At 35.9% G+C, this 22,451-nt stretch overlaps 2 protein-coding genes and 1 pseudogene across 2 annotated transcripts; 2 read left to right on the forward strand and 1 right to left on the reverse strand.

Annotated features, from left to right (window-relative positions):
* Positions 1–2,047: 2,047 nt before the first annotated feature.
* Positions 2,048–2,910, reverse strand: LOC135621887 (high-affinity nitrate transporter-activating protein 2.1-like). The gene is made up of 2 exons (XM_065123509.1): positions 2,735–2,910; positions 2,048–2,654 (listed from the first exon to the last, which is right to left on the reverse strand). The coding sequence occupies exons 1-2, from the start codon at positions 2,856–2,858 to the stop codon at positions 2,182–2,184; spliced, it is 597 nt and encodes a 198-aa protein (XP_064979581.1). The 5' UTR covers positions 2,859–2,910; the 3' UTR covers positions 2,048–2,181.
* Positions 2,911–3,995: 1,085 nt separating this feature from the next.
* On the forward strand, positions 3,996–8,375 carry LOC135621909 (cytochrome b5-like). The gene is made up of 3 exons (XM_065123534.1): positions 3,996–4,173; positions 7,762–7,828; positions 7,918–8,375. Exons 1-3 carry the CDS (start codon positions 4,087–4,089, stop codon positions 8,166–8,168), a joined length of 405 nt encoding a protein of 134 aa, XP_064979606.1. The 5' UTR covers positions 3,996–4,086; the 3' UTR covers positions 8,169–8,375.
* A 1,148-nt stretch (positions 8,376–9,523) lies between these two features.
* On the forward strand, positions 9,524–21,179 carry LOC135586614 (coilin-like; annotated as a pseudogene).
* The last annotated feature ends 1,272 nt before the right edge of the window (positions 21,180–22,451 follow it).

A 22,451-nucleotide genomic window follows, 5' to 3' on the forward strand; every position in this document is an offset into this window, starting at 1 on the left:
TCAGTATTCACTGAAAGGTTTGGACCAGGGCATGTACAATAAATAGATTGAACTGAATTATTGTTCTTGACAAGCTTAATCTTTAGACTACTTTCTTTTGTTTTTTGTTGTGATCTGGGTCACCGGTTGCATCTGATGGTAGTATAGTAAGTGATTATATGCATATGTTCCTTTGTTGTTTGATGATTATCACAACTTACAATCAGAGATTGTATTGTTTACCTTTTGCACTTTCTGATCCATCTCAATTTGCCAATACTTGGCTTGATCAAGGTTTGTTCTACCTCAGTTTTTGCAAATTTTAATTTGAATCCTAATTATTGAACCGTTGACTTATTCAGAGGAGCTTTTTCAATAGACAACATTGTCTTTCTTTTTGTACTCTATAGATTGTTAGAATTGTATTTTAATTAGCAATGCATCATCACTTCTTTGTCGGCAAGATGAGCATTCTATAAAGTAGACAGAATGATACAGAGCAATCACTTCACTTCTCAACGATGCACTGTTGGCTTGGAATACTTAATTCTATATAATCAAAGATCCTATTGCTCTCATTACATGGTTGTATGAACTGATTTTTGCAGTTAGTCTTCTTGTTGATCATGGGAAAACTACTTTTGTTATTTTTCGAGTTCTTCTCTTTATCTTCTTTTATGCTGATGTCTTGTGCTTCCAACAATAGTAAGAATATGAATATGTCAAGGAAAAAACTTGATCAGTGATCAAATTGGTCTTTTTTTAATTTTGATATGCAACTATTTAATTTAACTTCAGTTCTTCCTCTGATGACCTATTTGTAAACTGAGATCAAGTAAATTTTCATTCTACAAAAGGTAGCCTGGTCTTAATTTCCTGAGCTTATCTTGCTGCTATAGACCTTTCTTAAACCTGACACCTTGAGTTAATTGGCATCTTAGTCTAGCAAATCGTTAATCAATCGCCTGGATGCGGTTGGCATTCTCTTCTTGTACTTTGTCATGTTATGATTTACAGAATCTCTTTGTATAGTCTTTGTTTTAATTATCTCAAAATAGCTTGGAAGAAAGAAAATTCTGTGTTATTGTTTTGTAAATTGCATGTGAATATGGTTTTGGAAGTATATTTCTGTTAGGTTAAACAATATCTGAGTCGACTTGGTTTGTATGTGGCAGGTGTTAATCCTTTGTCCAAATAATCTTTCTGATTCTTCTTTGGGGTATTGCAATAAAAATTCATTAGTGATTAGATTGCCATCTTCCTGTTCCATTTAAGAATGCTCGTTTCTTTTTCAGTGCATGTAGTCTGTCGTATGCATTCTTGTTATCCTCGACTAATTATTGGCTTGCAACATTAGATTATTATGCAAAAAGTCAAACAAAGACAAATTGCTTTCAGTTTCCATCTGTAGTTTATATATTGTCTGTTTGCTATAAAATTTGTGTTATGTGCAGAGAACTACGAAAACGTGTTCTTTTAAATTCGATTATATATGATAACATGACAAAGCATTGTTAATTTTAAATACTTGGTAATTAATTTCACTCCTATAAGGAATTTATATTTTTATGCTTGTTTTTGTCCTATTTGTTTAGATTATTCAAAATAAAAAGTTAATTATATATTAATTATGTAATTAACTATCTTTAGTATTTTGATTTTTATATTTGAAAAGTGAAACATTTAATCTCATTTTTTTTTAATGTTATTGATTCGAAAATATCGCATATGCTCAGTAATAAATTGAAGTGTATATATATTCAATAGTAAATCCTATAATATTTTTAACAAGAGAATCAATGATAAGAGAAACAAAATTAAATATTTTATTTTAATATGTATAGAGATTTTAATATATTTTTTATAATTTTTAAAAATATAAACAGAATAGGAATACTAAAGTTAATTAATTAAACAAAATAATCTATAACTAATCTCAAAATAAAAATTTATTAAAAATTAGTATAGTGAAAATATAATAAAATTAAAGTGAAATTAAATCTCTTGGAAAAAAAAAAGGTGCGATTCGAATTAGATAGGTTGGATGACGATAACAAAACAAACACCGTGAAAGCATTTGGGGGTGAATCTATCACAAGTCTTAAGTAGTACAAGACATGCTCTTTAGCTCCACAAAGCGTTTGAGGGAAGGGAAGAGGAGAAATCACCGTGGAATTCCATCCTTGGAACGCCGGCTTCCTATTACTTCTTTGCCTTCCTCTTCTCCACCACGAAGAAGAAGACGAGCGCAAGAATGGAAAAGGCGGAGAAGCAGCCCGCCGCAATGTCGAGCGACGCGTGGCGGCCGGTGATCCCCACCACGTCGAACAGGTTGGTGGTCTTCGCGACGTTGGTCGTCTGCCCGTAAGCGACCTCGGTGTCGCCGGAGTCGAGCGCGTACGCCCTCACGAAGTAGGTCCCGGTGGGGATGCTGCGCTCCACGGTGTACACGAAGGAGCCGCCGCCGCTGCTGTAGGGCTGCGTGGTGACCTTGAACTGGCACGTCTTGTCCTTCTTCAGGTGGTCGTCGGTCTTGCGCCACCCGCGGTCGGCCTGGCTCACCGGATCGTAGCACAGCAGCACTTTGACCTTCTTGTAGTCCGAGTCAGCGCTCGCCGGCGTGCTCTGGTTCAGCTTCCAGCTCACCTTGATCTGGTCGACGCCGGCGTGCAGCACTGAATCATGTAGACAGACATCCATGTCATACACAAGGAAAGAAATCATGAAGAGAAAAGGACAGAGAAAGGAGACAAACCTTGGCCTGCAGCAGGAGATGCAGTGACTGTGAGCGTATTTGGAAGGCTGGAGAAGAGCACAGCCATGGAAGACCCTATACAAGACACAAGTAGCACAAGACGAAGAAGAGGAGCTGTAGCCATGGAGGAGATTCTGCTCTTTTCCTTCAACTGTCGAAGCCTTCTCTGGAGATTGATGGAGCAGCAATCTTGTATATATAGACTCCCAAAACAATGAGAAGCTAATAGAGTATTGCAACACAGTTGACTTCCCCAACGAGGGAGCTCTTTAGGGGAACCAAAGGATGTTCGTACAGGTTCATAGGAATCTTCATCTGTGCTCCTGATGGCTCTCGACTTCGGCCAAAGGGCAAAGAGATATCGTTTGACTTCCTCAAGTGGGCCTAATGGCTTCCATTAGAGGCAATTCTTCCTGAGGTGTGATGGAATTGTGGTGAGGTGGAAGCCAAAAGTCAACTGTCAGCTGCCATCTACAGCATAATTGGACTGGGAGAGCTCCAAAGAGTCGACAGAGAAGTAAACTAATAAGAGATCCCAGCAATGCATATGCTGTAATATATTCCTCAAGAGTTGATCTTTCTTGCTTCATGCGGCTACAACCTGCAGTCTTTGAGATCATGAACAGGTGATTCAGTGGCATTACGACATCTTGCATGAACAAAAGATGCATGACGATGCAATCTTTTTGACATATTATTTGTTTGCATAGTTCACTATTTCTTGGTTTAAATGCCAGGCGACAAGGAACATAAATTGCAGTGACGTTTGCAAGGCGTGTAAGCCAGTGCTTTCTCCACGTGTGTCAGAAGCGCTGAAGCAAAACAAGCGCTGAAGCCAGTTATACCTTCGTTCCCTCACGCGTCTCGCGTGTCCTGCGTCCCGCGTCCGGTTGCGCGGGGCACGCCAGCATCCGCGACGTGGCTAACCCCGGCGCCAGCAATCGCGCTCGTTGCTCGCTGCGCGTGCAACGCACGCACGGAACAGCCTGCGTCATATATATATATATATATATATATATATATATATATATATATATATATATATATATATATATATATATATATATATATATATATATATATTATTATTTGTATATAATAAAAAATAAAGAATTTATTATTATTTTTATTTCTCAAGGGAAAAAAAAGGTAGTTGGGCCCACATTTCATTTAGGTGTGGGGTGGGCCCGGCTTTTCCTTCCATTTTTGATCGCAACATAAAACGGGAATTGCGCGCGCCACCTCAACACCAACCCCCAAATCTCCCCATTTCAATTTCTTGGTTCTTCTCCTCTTTTGGTCTCAGATCGCGATTAGTGGGGGCGGGGGAGGAGAGAGAGGGAGAGGGAGAGATGGGGAGCGATAGGAAGGTCTACACCTTGGCCGAGGTCTCCGCCCACAACTCTGCCCATGACTGCTGGCTCGTCATCGACGGCAAGGTTCGCATCCATTTCATTCCCCCTTGTTGATCTCCTTCGGTCCGTCCCCTCATCCATCTCTTCTTTAGATCTGATGCATTTTTCTTTTTCTTGTGTTCTGTCCATCTACCTTCTAATCTTGATACGTTGGGCCACGTCGAGGGTTGGTATTGTTCGTGTGAAGCATCCGCTGGTGGATTTTGTATGCTCGTTGTAGGTTACGGATTTCCCTTGTTGGAGGGCGCTGGGATGAGTTGGGTTGCCATTTGAACGGTTGTAGACTACTTCTAGTGGTGAACGTATTGGATTACTGTGACAAAAATGTTCCATTGGAGACATCCAATAGAATTGGAAGAAGATTAGGGCGTCCCTGTGCAAGGACGACATGCACAAATCAGATAGAAATGCAATGGATGCTTTGTTCACGATAGAAGAGTGAATCGGAACACTTTTGTTGGATCCACAGTAGAAGAGAAAAAATGTAAGAGGGGCAAGAAGTGAAAAAAGACGTGGATGGTTTTTTTGTTGTTTGTTATCTTTGTCTAGGCGCATGGGGTGGTGATTTAAATTTTTTGTTAAATTTAGATTTTAATAATATATAAGGGAAATCAAACAGATAATGTGGGCCCAACCGAATCTAAGCCCTTTGAAAGGCCAGTAGTTGCTGTGGCCACACCAACCCTTTCATTCAACTCGCTTCGTTTTACTTATTTTTGTATAACTTTCGGGCTGCACAACTTGTGTGGGAGTAACTGAAATAAAGAAGATCAGACCCTTATAAGTCAATCTTAATTTTATCTATTTTCGATGTGAAATTAATCAAAAGTGTTATAATCTTCCATACTCGGGGGCTTAAAGTTCTCGTCAAGGTCTAGCATAGCTCAAATCAAGTTCTAACATTGTGCATGTGAGTCATAGTCCAATGGTGGCTTCATACAGAGACGAGTCCTTTGACTTCATCCACGGTTAACTCTTTTCTATCTGAGCCTTTCATCAAATCTCAAAACTGGTTTAGTTCTAATATAATTTGTCATGAATCGAGCTTGATGTGTTAATTGATCTATCAATCTTGTTGAACCAAAACCACTAGTTGAAATGTTTAAGTCGAAGTTGATAGTAGTACACCCATCAGACCCTTATAAGTTAATCTTATTCTCGCCCATTTCCGATGTAAGATTAATCCGGGGTGTTATAATATTTAAGTTGACAATTCATTCATCTTTTAGGAAACTCAATATATTTAGAATAACCTTAAAAAGTTTTACCTTTCAAAAATTTTACCTCTCTTATTAATTAAAGGATCCTACAAAAATAGCTTCTTTTGTCTTCCTTTTCGCAAACTAAGATGAGCAGATCCTCTGTTCCTTTTATTATCTGTTTAGAATATTAATAAACTTTTAGGTTCAGTGTCCTATGAGAAAAATTGTTAGAATTTTGGATAAAATTTATAGCCATAGAGCCTCTAGTTTTCATGTTAGCCACCATTCTTCCTTGTTGTTAACATAGAAAACCATAATTAAAATTGTATCTAAGAATGGTGATTAGCAATAGTCACCATTTCTATAGCTTATTGTAGAAACTTTAAATTGAGATTTTTAGCTTAATATTGGATGGAACTAGAGCAATTGAAATTGCTTGTTGATCAATGTGTTATTATTTTTTATATGCTGTTTTCATTAAAGAGAGAACGAAAACAGATCAACAACTACATGCTCTAGGTCAGATGTGCTCAACTCATCTTTAAAATATATAAGCTTATGCAATTCACATTGGTGTTGTTTTCTTTTAGATGCTTCATGTTTTGTCAGATAATTATGTGATAAAGAATAAAAAATGACTATGATGACAATTTAGATTTTGACAAAAAATCTATATTTTTGGGTTAATTGGAAATAATAGCAACAATAGGGGAAATGCCTTTGACAGATTGCTTTGTCCATAGAAATAGTTCTAGGTCAAGGAAATAACGAGATAGATATCACATGCTCGATGTTAGATTAAGTATCACATGCTCAAGGAAATAGTTCTAGGCTGGAACCACAGCAACTGATAGATTCTCTTTTCATTGAAGAGTTAATGAAATAGATCAAGTATCACATGCTCAATGTTAGATTAGCTTAACTTATATTTATGTCATAGAAATTTATATAATTAGATTGGTTTCATTTTCCTTTTAGACAGATCAAATCTATTATAGACAATTATTTGGGAATGGAAGGATCACAAAGATGGCCCACTTGGAGGCTGATAAATTAAATCTATATTTTTGGTGAAAATAAGATATAGTATCGAATGAGGCAACATCTTTTTCCAGCCTGATATGGGATAGTTCTATAAAATAACTCAAGAAAGAAGTTCTATGTTCACCTTACATACTGCAGAATAAATGCTAATGTAGTAGGAACTTTGCTTTATCCAAAAATAAGTAAGCTAGGTTAAGATATCATCAAGTGCTGATCTTTAAGAAAATTGTTCATGCATAGAAGTTATGGTGATGAGAAATTAATTAATTGATAGATAGTAATAATCCTTTCGTTTCACTTTCTTCTTACATAATATGATGAATGCAAAATTCTTCTGGTCTCGGTGCTTTTCTTTCCAAGAAGGCAATTGCGCTCAAGTTGGTTTATCTGCTAACAACAAGACATCAGTGAAGTTGTGAATCTATCAGGCCCGACACGATGTATAACTGATGGTGGATTATTACACTTCTTGTAACATCCCATTAGTCCCACATCGGAAGTGGGCAATGTGTATGATAAATGTAACATCCCATTAATCCCACATCGGAAGTGGGGAATGTGTATAATTAGCTTATAAGGGCTTGATGAGTGTACTACGTAACCTCCTGCTTAAGTATTTTGGTCCGTGGTTGCAAGGACCAAAATGGAGTTATTGGTCAGTTGGCTCATTAGACTCGAGTCGTAACACTTCTAGTTGCATATCTGCAAAATGTTCAAGAAAAATGAATGTTGTAGTTGCAGTGAGTGGCTCAATTATCCCTGTGAAGGTTTTGGTTAATTAAACTTATTAACTTATTACTGTCATTAGTCATCTTAAGGTTATGGAAGTTTGTCAGACCTTTCTTTTGGTCCTTGTTCGATGACTTTATGATGGGTATCACTAATCATGGAATTAATCCTCTACCTCTATTACTTGTACTCCCTATCATTGTGCTTTGCGACTTGGAACTAATCTTAGTGACCGAGAAAGAACCAAATTGGCTGACATGCTATCTGGGTAATTTCTAGTGATTGCTATTTTTTAAGTCCTATTGGAAATAGAGAATTGGAATTTTATCTATTCATAACCAATAAATGTGTTGTATTATACCCAATAAATACTCACGTAGCACATGAGAAAATTGTTGCTGAAGAATCTAACATCGGCGTCCCTTGCTCCTAAAATAGAGTTCAATCAAGCATTAACATTTTAGGAACTCTATTATTGGTGGTTTATGTAAACTAGTTTTGCTGTCATCAAGAAACATTTATGCTGTCGCTTTATTAATTAAGCTATCAATTTTTTTTATTAAGCTATCAATTTTTAATAATTGCATCACTTACAGTAGTTTGTGCTTTTTCTCACTTTTGATGTTTTATTTGGCAGGTTTATGATGTCACCAAATTCTTGGACGATCACCCTGGAGGGGATGAGGTGTTGGTGTCATCAACTGGTAAATCGATTTTGAGTTGTCCGGATCGCCATGCTTCATCACTAATGTATTTGTAAGATGTTTCTTCTTTGACATGCTTTCCTTTTTAGGGAAAGACGCAACTGATGACTTTGAAGATGTTGGGCATAGCACCGCTGCAAGGGCAATGTTGGATGAGTACTATGTTGGGGAGATTGATGACACAACAATTCTTAAGGATGTCAAATACACTGCTCCCAAGCAACCTCACTACAACCAGGACAAGACATCTGAGTTCATCATCAGGCTTCTCCAGTTTTTGGTTCCCTTGGCAATCTTGGGGTTGGCTGTTGCCATCAAAATCTACACAAAATCAGCTTAAAAATTGTGTTACCATAACATTTAAAATTAATCAGTCAGAACGCCGTTTACTTTGTTATGATACTGTGGTTTGGCTATGGTCAACTGTTTGCTTGTGGCTCATTCAGGAAGTCATTTATTTTGGTGTTATATCGAAGTACCTATTACAGTGAAATGCTTGAGAAACTTTCTCCTGTACTTTCCTTGTTAATACCTTTGCTTCTATTTATTTCCTATTGTTTCAGTTTTCAGAAATTGTCCATCAATCTGCATATTCTCTAATAAGGATATCTAAAGGTTTTTTTTTTCCTTTTATTGATTACTGAATGAAAAATTGATGACTGAGCATTGAATGATATGGTGGTCAACACAAATCTATTTGTTTTTGTGACATTATCCTGATCTCAACCAGGTAAAACCTAAGCTTTAGCAAACTATACATGAGACTTGTTCTTCTTCCACTAGATAGCTGAGTGCTGCAAATTCCATTTCCCCCTCCCCTCCCCCTTTTGTTTTTACAATTTTATGTTTGTTTAGTTTTTTTTTTTAAATAAAAATTAAGTTATACTTTTTTAACATTTTAGTCTCTAGATTTATAAAATTAATATTAAAATTTAATTTCTAGTTATGAAAGTGAAGCATCTAGTTTCATTTACTATAATGTTATCAGTTTTATTGACGGAAGCATAAAAATAATAAATAAAAAAATAATTTTAATATTTTAATTATATTTTTGATGGTAGTAAATAGTGATATCGTTAGGGGTCACTGATGGTTATCGTGAACAAATAGAGAGAGCGATACCAAGCAGGAAGAGGACAACATAGATATTGATGCTCTACATCTATGTCAGTACCAACAATAATATAGGAAAGGGCAACATCGATATTGATGCAGATGTCGAGTAATTTTTTTTTACTCTATATATGCGTTGACACCGACATAGTTACTAAGCGATATAGATGTAGATGTCATTTTTTGTTTCATCTTTTGTTGTGCTCTCTTTGCTTATCCATAATAGCTATCCATGACCCTTAAGAGCATTGTTATTTGTCACTATCAAAAATATAATTAGAATATTAAAATTATCTTTTTACCTATTATTTTTGTGCTATCATCGATAAAATCGATGATGTTATGATAAATAAAACTAGATATTTTATTTTTATTATTATAAAAAAAATAATATAAAATTTGTAAGTTAAAAAGGTATATGTTAAATTAATTAGAAGGATATATTCTAAATTAATTAGAATTACAAGGCGTTATATAAAAAAAAAATTACTAATGAGTGATCGAATCGAAGAATACATATTGAAAAACCATAAATGTGAGGGTTTTATACGCGAAAAAACCCCGATAAATCCAGCAGAAGCCCCAAAGAAGAGGGTTTAACAGGGGGACCGTGGTCGGTGGTCGCTGCCTCCTCTTTCCGTGCGGCAATGGAAGACGCTGTGAGGTTGCGGGTGGAGTTCGACGACCACCGCGTCCTCACCAAGACGCAGAGATTGGAGGGCCTCTGCCGGTGCTGGCTCCTCCTCCGCCCCGAGCTCTCCACCGTCTCCGACGTCGCCACCCACCTCGTCCGCGCCTTCGCCCTCCACCTCTCCTGCCCCCATGGCATCCTTCTCTCCGTATGCGTTCCGCTCCCCTCTCGTGTCCAGTTTTAGCCATCATCAGGAGTCCAACCGGTTTCCATTTGGATTTTATACTTTACTTCGATCACTCTCGACAATGTTTTTCTTTTGGTTATTCTTGGTCCTTCTTTTAGGTATTTCATCGGACGAAACATGTTTTGTAAGATGTAGACAAAGAAGTCAGTCATATTGGTGATTGTTGTTGGTTGCAACATGTGTTCCACCCTTATGGGTGATCACAATGTGGTGCTATTCTTTATTTTTTTTAGATTTTCTTGGATTTGGCATATATATAAATTACATTTATCTACATTTTTTGGATTTTTTTTTATTGCAGATGGATGAATTTGTTCTACCGCCGTTTGAATCAAGTAGCATTTTCAGGGACAAGGATATTGTCAGGTAGATAATTTAGCATATTGTTGCTTTGTAGTGATGTATTGCTTTCCGTTTAATCACTTAGTGTTACATTACAATCATAGAAGTTGTAGGTTGTAAAGTAGTTGTACAAAACCTGAATGCATAGGTAGTCAGCTGTGATGAAGTACACGTCTGTCACTTTGTGCGCTTTGGGCTGTGTCCTGCACGGTCTTGTCTGTGTTCATATCTTACACTTTTTGTGGTTATAAGAATCTTCTGTTGTTTTTCATGATGTAAACGTTCCTGTTTCATGAAATATCAATTCTGTAATGCCACATTGGACTTTTCTATACCAGGGTGAAAAAGAAAGTTGCTAAAACGAAGCAGCTTCTTGAGATATGTGGTGATGCTTATCACATTCAAGATTCCAAGATAGTGGAGAAGCAACCTATAACATCTGGCAATGAACTTCTCAACATTAAAGATTTTCACGAAGATTTAGAGTTGTGCAAAAGCAAAAAGGGAGAGGATGCATGTGAAGTTGAAGGGAACACAACAAAGAGACAAATTCTCTCAAGTGAAGAAACAATTTTGAAAAGGAAAAGGAAGCAGTCAGATAAGCCTCAAAACTCAAAGTATTAATTTGTGCCTCCTTATTTTATCTTTTGCAAGGATCTTCACCTGCTTAGAATTTATTTTGGATGTGCATTTCATTTAGGTGCGTGATGAGGTTAACATAGTTTACAAAGTTTGTTTGTAACATTATCCTTAAAATTCTCCTGTAATTGTACTGAACCTTGGTTTCTTTTAATTTATTTTGTAATACTTTGCTTTTTTGTGTCAATCTGAAGAAATGAAACTTGCAATTTTCCGGTAACACTATAAAATGCATGGTTATATGTCTTTGTAATCAGCGAGCATCTGTGTCATATTAAATGTCCTTAATAAAGTTTTCGAATAGCAAAATCTTGGAAGAGGAGCACAGGTATGATAATTAACTATTAATATAGATGGCTGAGCAAGATATCTGATTCGAGAATTACTAGTTTTATATCTCTTAGCACCTACTTGTCATTACAAACTTTTTATGAAGAAAATAATTTTTTGCTTCTACTATTTCACCTTCACAATAATTTTTGCTACAATGTGTGGGTCATCTGTTTTAAACTTTCAACACCCATTTCTTTATCAATTTAGTATATTAGACATGATAATTGCTCATACTGTTTCTAATCTTGGGATATATTTTCCTGCTTTTCATTGATGCATTAGGAAAAAAATAAAACTTACCAGCCCCACCTCCAAAGAGACTATTGTAACTGCTGACCAAGAGGAAAACGTTCATTCTGAGCAGCAGAAAAGTCCAACACTAGATAAGACACATATATTATCCAACAGAAATGAAAAACACGAGAAATTGGTTTCCTCACAAAATGCTGTTCAGAAGAGAAATTGCCATGTCACGACAAAAGAGAGGTACTTCATTGGTCAGATTTTACTATACTTCAGTTTTAGAGGTACAGCTAAATTGCTTTCTGATTGTGTCATTTCTTTAATTTATGGTTCTACATATTATTGATCTAGAGGATGAGAACACACTACTTGTTTACACTTGAAATGGATTAGTAGCATAAGAGAATAGCCCTGAAGAATAGTGATTTATATTCTTTAGGTTTTAAGGGAATAAGAAGTTTTTGTTACTCATTCCCTAGAGAAAGTAATTGTTTGTTTTAACAGTATGATTGTTCTTTATACTGAAAGAGAACTCAATTTTGGTTCTGATGACACATTAGACCATCTCTTAATTGGTATGATGTTGCACAACATGATGAAGATGCTTTGTAGAGGATATTGCCAGTGATCAGAGCCAAAGCTTTCCTGTAGTATATAGATGGATGTTGCCACAGCTGGCCTCAGATTTTAGAGGGACAGATGGTATTATCATTCATTGAATTTGTTTCTGAATGTTCCTTTTGCAAGCATCAATATTATCCCTATGATGCAGACACAATCAAGAATATTTCCTGCAAGCATAGTGGGGTCTTCTAGTAAGAGCAAACCGGCAAAATTCTTTACAAAATTCTAAACAGCATATTAGATAATTTATCACTGTAGTGGAACTGAACATTGATCTAGTGAGTATGAGTATAAGTATCAGGGTATTATTTGCTTCTAAACTGTAGAAAAGTAAATCTAGTTCAATCTTTTTTCAAGTCTGTAAATAATTACATTTTCTTTGTATAACATCATATTTCCTTTTTGTATGACTATCAATGTTGTCGTGGGCTTGACTTAGGTTTTGGCATCTTTTGAATTCTAGGCTAAGCTATAACATGAATGCATAGATGGGGCCTCCAAAGCTAACTAGAAAGTTATCGGTCAAATTTTCCTTAAGTAGGCACTTGTTATAAATAATTATTAGTAAATAGTAATAGGATTTGGGATAAAATATCACAATAATTATCATTTTGAGTTATACAACAAGCATCAAATAATTATTTTATTAACAACTTGCAAGTATAAAGTTGTTTTTATGTTTGTGCAACAAACAAACAAGAAAAATGAATATGTTGATTTGTTAAATTTTCTTTATTTGTTTTCTTTTTCATCCATAGTGTTTACCTTTATATCTTGATTATGATCAGTTTTTTATTTTTCTTCCATTTTTATGTTATTATTTTGGGTGCTATTTTTTTGTCAAGGGTCCTGCATTGAAAAGAGACATTATAGTGAAAAATCAAAGAAGGCTTATGATTGCCATTGTAATGTCCAATATAAAATAGTGGATGTCAAAAGCTCCCATTCTTTATTTGAACTCCATTGAAAAGTTAATGCAAGAAACTGAATATGATATATGTTCTTGGAAGTTAGGAATTATCAAAATGTTTGTACTTCAATTTTTATTCATATACACATTCATATTATTTTCATGGCATTTTCTACTAGATGTCCATTTTTGTGGTGGACCTTTAACATCTTTCGATGGGTTGTAATGGGGGAGAGGTTCCCGTTTAATCACATATTTTGACAATTTTGTGTCAAATGATTGTTAACCATCTTTGCTTATATTACTATCTGAATGGTGGAACTTGCATTCAGTGATTAGGTTACATTACATGAGATCTTGGCCACTCATTGAAAAAGCCCTCCATGCTATCTATATAAACACATGATTTGGTTGTTTTTAGGGATTGTGTTAAGCTCCTGACACCATTATACACTACATGCATGGTTGTTAATATAATTGAAAACATAACAAAAGGTATTTTCTCTTTTACTACTTGCTAGAAAAGGATGACCTTGCCTGTGATACTCCCACATTGTCGGATTTGGGGTGGGTCAATGTACATAGCCTTAGTTGTGAAGTAAGGTTACTTGTTACTAGTAAAAAATTAAGCTATATATCCAAGCTCATGCAAGGAATCATATATATTTATGTTAGATATTTTCTTTCTTATTTGTTAAGTATGTGGAAAACTCTTTAACATGCACTTCGTTTTGTAGGCATGATCAGGTTGAAGACTGTCATAGAATTCCATCTCAACAACAGCTTACTGATAGCATGAATAAGGTAAGCACCTCTTGTTTCAAGTATCTTTTATATTGATTATATAGTCGGTGCTTATCAAGTTTCATTAGACATCCGCTAGGCAGTAGCTTTGTGAGACTAAAAGGAAATATCTGATATGGTGCTGTAGGAATTTTAATGTCAAGGATAATTTTGTTTGTTTTTGCATGCCAATAAGCATTTGAAATTGTAAAGAGGTGAAAGAATGAGGAAATCATGTATAAATGTGTTGCAAGTAGCAAAAACTGAACAGTAAATCAGGACTAGGATCCCCACTAAAGCTGCATCATTGTCTTGGATCTCTGGAGGAATTTGTTCACAATGTGCATAATGCTGTCTGCTAAATTCAAGTAGATGGGTTGAAGTCTCAGTATGATGGTCCTATGCTAGTAAATGACTGCACTATATAATGGAGGAAATAGAATATCCTCAACATATTATGAGCTTTCTGGCTTCAGTGCTGGTGTTGTCTACATGGTCTGGTATGACCGTACGCCTCAGAAAAGCCAGTACAGTCCATTCTTACAAATGATGACTCTGATTAAGAGTCAGTAGGATTGAGGCTGACAAAGAGTTCAACTGCGCCTTTAGATGACTTTGATCAGTGGATTAAATTTTGAACCCTTAGCCTGCTGTAAGTTGGATGATTGTTTGGCATATGTGGTTCATGCTTTAGGTCCAATTCTGATGAGACATTATGATTGTTGATTGTATCTTTGACTACTACCATGTACTTGTTTGATGCTAACTGAAGATCACCTTAAAGATGTGTGATTTACTTCCCTAGGGTATTTAGTGATGTTCATGTGTTTACTTCCTGTTTGGAATCTGAATCTACTTTGGAGGATGGTGAACTGAATGAATAATTGATTTGCTTTGTGCCAAAAATTAGGTTATGTACATCTGACACTTAAAATGTACAATTAAGTGTTCTATTCATATGACATCAACTTTCCTGGTTGGAATACGAGAGTGGAACTTTTGATTTTATAGCTCAGAGTAATTTTGTTTCCATGATTGTTATAGTTTGTCATCAGCTTTCCATTATTTTTTCAGATACTTTACAAGTTCTGTTGATTTGTTCCAAATAAGTTATGTTTGAATATTTATTGATCAGTCTCCCAGCAGAAGTGCTCGTCGAAAAAAGGCGAAACGACAATGGTTGCGGGAAATGGCTAATCAGCAACTAAGTGAGGTATTTGTTCAATAAAATGTTTCTCGTCTTATATTGTTTTGAGGTCTGGTTGAGTTCACCAGATAAAATTTATTTTACTAATACCATGTTCTATCATGGTTATCTTAGTTATTTATGTTGAATTGTGCAGAATAAACAGGGTGAAAAGCAGGCAAATGATGTGCAGGGTACATTATCTAAATATAAAATAGTAGATCAGACTATTGAAATAGAGGAAGAAATTGTTCCTGTCATTGTTCGACCTGGTCATATCCGATTTGAGCCTATAGGTACGGTTCAGATCTTGGTCCCTCATGTTTCTTCGCTTTTAGAATGCTTCAAACCTTAGGTCATTGGTACCTAGATCAATCACTATGTAATGAGTTTCGTTATTCAGTTCGGAAAAGTATGTTTACCCAATTTTACACAAATATTTCTGTTGATTCTTCAATTTTAAATTGTCAACCAGGTAATTTGTTGTTATATAATGTTTCATAGATGAGATTGTGGTGGAAAACAGAATATTTTACTCATCATTACAACCGTAGGCTTTTTGGCTGTCAACATAATTCATGTATTTATTATCTTTTAGTTTTTATACTAATTAAGGATTGTAATTTCGATCAGTACCAATGTATTGAGCCTTGCACGATACAATATGTACCGAAGCATACTGATCGTATGTCAGGACGTATCGATGGTACACCCAAAATCATCAAGAAAACCTTCAAAAATATTTGAAAAATAAAAAGAAATTATATTAGGATTTTAAGTTGAAAATAAATATAAATTTAATATAATTTTAGCAAAAATAATATAAATTGACTCAATATCAATCAAATTTTGATTAAATTATCATTTAAACCACTAATCACAGTATTAAAAAATTTAATTAAAACTTAATTAAACTTATATACCATCACAAACATATGATCCAATCCTTGATATGCATGAAATATAAAGATTTGACTTATTAAGTGTTTAATTTCAAAAAAAATAATATTAAACACACTAATCATAATATTAAAGACCTTAACTACTCCATAATTAACATTATTGTACCATAAAAAATATATCAAATAACATATTAGACATTAAGTCATACACCATATATAATAGGTTTAATCATCCCATAAATTAATAAAAATCTAGAAAGAGAATGCATACCTCTTGATTAGAGTGTTTTTCTTTTTAATCCTCCCAAATTTGATCCAATCCACAAATCGTAGCTTTGTTGAATTTAGGAGAGTAAAAATATGAGAATAGGCGAGAGATGCAAATGAAAATGAGTTTGAGAGAGTTCAAGAGATTGAGAGAGTGAAATGAGTTAAAAGAGAGGGGAGGACAGGGTTTAAAAACCCTTTGCTAAGCCTTAAACGGTCAAATTGACCATTTGAAATAGGGCAATCTCAGCCCTTGATCAGCAACGGTCAAAATCCGATCGTTACTGACTGGTACAGGTCGGTAATGGTCCGATTTCGATCATTATTGCCCGGCATAGATCTTGTATCGTCCAATACGGGATCAAGTAATCGGTGCTGCCTAGTAGAGGATGGTCTGTGTACTAGTATACTATCGGATTGGTACATATCGCCCGTACCAGGCGATATCCATTGGTACAACAAACCCTAATCCTGATCATGCAAATGTTCATTATGCTACGTGGATTATTGCACTTATGTCATGACCTTTTCAAGTAGTGTTTTTGTCCTTCATTGTTTCTTCTGAAGGGGGTTTTCTTTTTTCAGTGATTTACTTGTCCTATATTATTTATTTGTGAGCAACTTGATTGATTATCCAGCATCATGGATAGTAACATATATGTCCTTGTAGTATGCACATCTAAGTTGTTAGTGTAGTTATTGTACATATGATCTGTCTCAACTGAGGATCGCCCATATCTAAGTTGTATCTGACCTATCACATGATATACCCGTGTCACTTTCAATTAAATATTTCTCATTCTTCTCCGTCAACCAAACACCTCAACTCGAGTTTCCTTCTCCATGTGAGTTCCTTTGCTGATTTTAGTTTACCTATATGTGCCCAACCTGTTCTGGTAACTTCGACCTTGGAGGTTGATTCTTGTCTTCTCAACTAACAGATATAACCGTTAGGCAAATGTAGATGCAGTAGGCCAATTTCTGATTTAGCATTTGTTATAACTTATAACTACAATATATCATACTTCGAGATCATTTGAACATGTTTGACTCCTTGTTTATGTTACAAGGTTCTCTGGCTTTTGCTGTGTAAATTAAGTTGCATATGCTTTCAGTTACTGTGGACATTGCATGACATCAAGACTATTTATACTAATTTGTGATTGCATTTTTGTTTGTCTTACGGAAATCAGTTTACTTAGTGTCTCATTTTTTGAAGTTAGCTATTGATGATAGACATGCTTCGAGCTTAAAGATCTTTTTTTTTTATATATAGATTATGTTGAAATTCATGTTTATTCTTTCACATTCAACATCATTTGAATTGGCATTTGTTTGCAGATGGAGACGGAGAACATGGCAACACACAGTCAAATGGACCAGTGGTATGTTCCTGTCATGTTAGTTGCACCATGGAGTTATTATTGTGTTCTTACATTCATGTTTAGTTGTAAAAACTCTTTGCAAGTCTTTAATCAGTTAATGGTTGTGGGTTTTTTTCTGCCTTCAACAGTAGGTTGGAAAATAGGGTTGCTGGAAACTTTCAGGCCTTCAGCTGCTTATATATGGCTGTTCATATGACACCTGCAATGATTCCCAACTTAGAGTTTATTTGGTCACCATATGTTCTAATTTGCGAGCCTATTCTCACATCACTAAAAAATAATTTGGCCAATCATATATTCTAAATTGTGAGCCTATTATCACACCACTGAAGCATATTTTTTTAATGTCAACACAAGAAAACTTGTTTTGCTAAAAACATTTTGTTAATAGGATGAGAGGACATTTTAGCCAAGATTTTAAGTTTCAGTCAGAGACCTGTATTTGTTGGCACGAACCCAGCGAGAGAGAGAGAGAGAGCGTTGGAGTTGGAGTGCATCGGTGTAGAGGGAGGGAGGGAGAGAAAATTTAATTTAAAAAAACAGCCATCAAAGCTGTGAAAAAAATGATTGCATTAATGCTTGATGGAGAGAACATTAATGGTTCTTGTTGTTGGTGAGATGTCATTTTGGTCTGGAAACAAAAAATGTGTGCAGTTATAGGGAAAAATGACATGGGGCCAAGGGCTTTTTGGGCACTCAGCCATAGAACAGTAGGCCAAAATAACAAGTTCAATCTGAATATTACTGCAGTTTATTACCTAAAAGAACCTTTGATGTTATAATTTGTTTAAACTTTTTATTTGAGTTTATGAATTTCTAGTTTGCAGTTCTTTTTAATTCACTGTAGTTTCAGCTTCCCCGTAACAATGTCCCGGTAGCAGTTAGTTTGACAGCAGGTTATCAGACTTCTTTCCCTTACAATAGCTTATATAAGTATCGAGTAAGTATCTCGTAAGTTAATGTATAAGTAAACTACACCTTTCCCATTTGGTTTGGGGATAAAAGAATTGAGGTACTTTATATTTTTAACTGGTTTGTTGTTTTTATGCATAAGTGATTAAATGGCTGACACATGAATGATGTTTAGGGAATATGCAATATTTGCATGTGATGGCATAATGATGGAGATATAACCAACAATATCTGAGTTAACTAACCTCTTGATGTAGCTTGTTACATTGATCATGAGTATGAACTTAGTTTCTATCTGGGTATGCATCCTTGGATTGTTGTTGCATATTCAGCTTCCGTTGCAGCTGCTACTGCTGTTTTCTTGATCTATCCTATTGGTCAAGGAAGTTTCTCTAATGGTATGCCTTTAGGAATATCTAGCATTTCAACTTCATGTATTGTATATCTGGCAGAACACAACATCCTTATGCATCTGGTTCACATGTTAGGTGTAACTGGTGTATTCAGAAAGTCCTTGCAGGCGATGAGTCACTAAATTGAGGTATATAGTGATAGACCTGTTCCTAAAACTTAACGGAACATTTTAGAGCCAGGTGAAGGAACTAGTTGCTAAGTGAGTTTTGAGTGGATGGTGACCAAAATCAAATCTTCCTGCTGCTAAATCTTTGAACAGGCTTGAAACATACTTGTCTAATTTTATTCACATGACATGGTGGTCTTTGGAAAAAGCTTTAGGGCATTACGTATATGTTGTTTAAGTTTTAGGAATTAGAACTGATAATGGCATATAGTTACTTTTTTGGACAGTTGCCTTGTTAAACTTTGATCTGGCAGTTCATTTTCTTATAAGCATACTTTATTATTCAAGTCGCCTCTAGGAAATAATGCAGAAGATTTTATTGATGACCTGTGCCTTTATGTTGCTTATGTTGTATCCCAATACTCCAGGAAACTCTGCAATGGAATGGAACAACCAGCAAGAAAAAGGGTCAGAAATGGGGTAGGGAGAAGACTTTAAGCAAGAAGAGTGACGATGATTATTGTAATGGAGCCTTTAACGAAAATATGATCACTGAAGAGGGGGAACATATAGATGACCATATAAACTTTGAAAGCCTTTTTCCTTTAACTCGTCTACCAGAGGTATGTTCCCTGATATTCTTATATCAGAAGTGGGTAGACAATAATGATGGTTTTACTCTTCAATTTTTTGTGTTCTTAACTAAAAGTGCTATTTGTGACATCTATTGCTCTTTGGTGATCTGAGGGTTGCCATTCTAAAGGCCAACTGTGCATGATTACAATTTTGATATGCTTTCTTTTGTCACCATGCAGAGGATGGATTAAGGTTTTTTGCATGGCTAGGTAAAATACTATTTGGTTTTGCTTTTTCCCTTTTCAGGAAGGTGATATCCTTGTATATCGATTGGTTGAGTTATCCTCATCATGGTGTCCTGAGCTCTCTTCCTTCCGAGTATGAAGCTTACTCTTTATATTCAATGTCCAATAAAAACATACCATTCCGTAATGATTGTGAATTATACAAGTAGATATTATTGAATGAACTGGCAATTTGCATGTTCACCTAATGATCTTTTTGTCCATGAATAAATGCACAACTGTTGATTTCTTTATTTGCAGGTAGGAAAAGTTTCGTCGTATGATTCCATATCTATGAAAATTGTCTTACTACCTATTCCGGAGTACCCAATATCTTCCCAGGAGAAAAAAGATGCAGAAGAATCTGCACAGGAACCAGACTCCACATTATACAAGGAAGATGGCTCTTTGGAGGTACCCAATTGTATTTACACACACCAAATGTGGTTTGATTAGTTATTATGAATTAATTATGAATATACTTCTCTGCAGTATTTTTAACCACTATTTTTGTTGATGCAGATTGAGTATACCTCACTTGTTGATGTTCGCCTGCTCAAGGGACATGACTCAGATAACCTTCAGAATGAGAAGTCAAAGGAAAAAGCACAATCAAACAACTGGGACCTAGCATTGGTTGATGCTAATCCTAGACACTCAGCTGCACCTCTTGTAGGTTTGTACCAAGTTTTGGACCGAATTTTCGTTAATCTTCTATTGGATGCCAAAAGATAGATCAAAATAAGATTATGGATGATGTTGTTTTACAGAATCGAGACCAACCATGGGGTGGGACCAAATTGATCAGGCTTTGAGTGAGGAAGGCACAACTTCAGCAGACTGATAGCTGGGCTATCAAGGGCTCCACCACTGCTTCATGGTCATACAGGGCATTGAGAGGCAGTGCACTGGGACCTACTCTGGCATTATTAAGAGGGACAAATGGCAGCAATGCTAATTCTCCTGGCAAACATGCCTCTGGCAAGTATCCTAGTTCCAAGTGAATCCCTTGTGTGATGATTTTGCCTGGTGTTGCCAGTTCTACAGTGAGAGTGCACACCCTCCCATGTGTAGTTACCAATATGTGGCTCATGTCAACTAAAAACTTTGTTTTAGCGGTGATTCTCAGGCGTTGACCTTGCAGTTCGTCCTCTACATTGTATCATCTTTTATGGTGGCGGAAGATGAGCCAGTTTCAAGCCACACGATGAAGACTGAAATGGTGGTAATCAAGTTTTGGATTTACTGGGATTAATTGTTGAGTAATTAGGTATCGAGTTAATGTCACTCTGCTTCATTATGCTTGGAACTCAGTTTGACATTAAAAGTTGGTTTTTCAACTAAATTTCTTAGCATGGTTGCAGTGAAAACTCAAACCTATAAGAAGCTTGGATGACAAAATTTCCAAATTCCTTTAAATAAAGTGAAATCATACTCTTTTGTTGTTCCTGGAAGTACTTTAAAGCGTTGGAGAATATGCTATAGATGTCATGAATCGTTCTTTGGATGAATGGATACTTTCCTACCTCTCTAACTAATTCAAGTAAATACAAACAGCTTGTTAAAGCTTATCTTATTACAATGATCTTTTAGCTACCAAAAGACTAATCAGGAAGATACTTATACATGCTCAGTGAATTGAATGAAACCCATAAATATTTCGCTCGCATTCAATTCATATATGTTTGAGGACTACATGGTTCCAAATATGCTTCCCAAAAATTTCAGAGTGTCATATGCAATCTCATCATGAGGTTTTCTATAACTACAGAAGGATTTTGGAGTATTTAGAGGTGCACTTGATTCCAACACATGTTAAATGGACAAGGATTCCACCAATGTGAGGTCATCTTATTTATGTGAAACGAGCCATCCTCAGATTAAGATATTTATAATATGGGAAGTATTTAGAGGTTAATATGCAAAAAAATCTTTTAGATCAAATGTAGGGGTGAATCTATAAAAATTTCCATTGAACAAAAATACTAAGGCTAATTATAGATTATCCCTATAGTTAAATATATTTAATGTCCTAATTTTTATACTTAAAAAAAGTTACATTAGTGTCTCTATGATTATAAAAGTAAAATATATAAGCCCGTTTACCTGAACAATATCAATTTTATGAATGGAAACACGAAAACATTGGGCAAAAAGATAATTTTAACGTTCCGTTGTCACGGAATCGAAGTTTGATATCGAAGTCATCGCGAAGATCCGTCGCCTATCGAAGTAGGACCCGAAGATGCACATCACCCTCGTCGATGCTAACAACATCGTGCCCCTCCTTACCACTCGTCTCCTCGACCACCATCACCATCACTCGTCTGCAACCAAGGCTTAGGAGAACACCGTCGATGCCCTCCTTAACCTCCCATCTTCACCCGTGAGGCATTCATGTGCACCCTAAACACCCTTAACACCCTCGCAATTACCCTCCGTCTCCTCTTCGCTGTCGCTGCAATCCTTTATAGCCTCATATTTGTTGAAGCATATCGCTCTATCATCGAGACAAAGAAACCTCACATTGTCACCCTCAATGCGTCGATTAGGTCCATCAAGAACGCACTAAAGGTCCACTTTGACTTAGCCCTCTACCTGCTTGATCACACTGCCCTCATCAAGCTGGGCACCGTGCCATCCCTCTTTGCATTGGTGGTGAAGGACAAGTGGAGAGGGATGGTGGAGGACACAACAATAGTAATCATCCAAGTGACAAGATGCAA

The sequence above is a fragment of the Musa acuminata genome, chromosome BXJ2-9 (genome assembly GCF_036884655.1).
Source record: "Musa acuminata AAA Group cultivar baxijiao chromosome BXJ2-9, Cavendish_Baxijiao_AAA, whole genome shotgun sequence".
NCBI lineage: Eukaryota > Viridiplantae > Streptophyta > Magnoliopsida > Zingiberales > Musaceae > Musa > Musa acuminata.

What these genes read in the sequence shown, in the direction of transcription:
- LOC135621909 (XM_065123534.1), top strand. Translation starts at nt 4,087, where the DNA reads ATGGGGAGCGATAGGAAGGTCTACACCTTGGCCGAGGTCTCCGCCCAC. An exon ending in GGCTCGTCATCGACGGCAAG is followed by an intron (nt 4,174 to 7,761) that starts GTTCGCATCCAT and finishes TTTATTTGGCAG; the next exon opens with GTTTATGATGTCACCAAATT. An exon ending in GGTGTTGGTGTCATCAACTG is followed by an intron (nt 7,829 to 7,917) that starts GTAAATCGATTT and finishes TTTCCTTTTTAG; the next exon opens with GGAAAGACGCAACTGATGAC.
- LOC135621887 (XM_065123509.1), bottom strand. Translation starts at nt 2,858, where the DNA reads ATGGCTACAGCTCCTCTTCTTCGTCTTGTGCTACTTGTGTCTTGTATA. An exon ending in ATCTCCTGCTGCAGGCCAAG is followed by an intron (nt 2,655 to 2,734) that starts GTTTGTCTCCTT and finishes TACATGATTCAG; the next exon opens with TGCTGCACGCCGGCGTCGAC.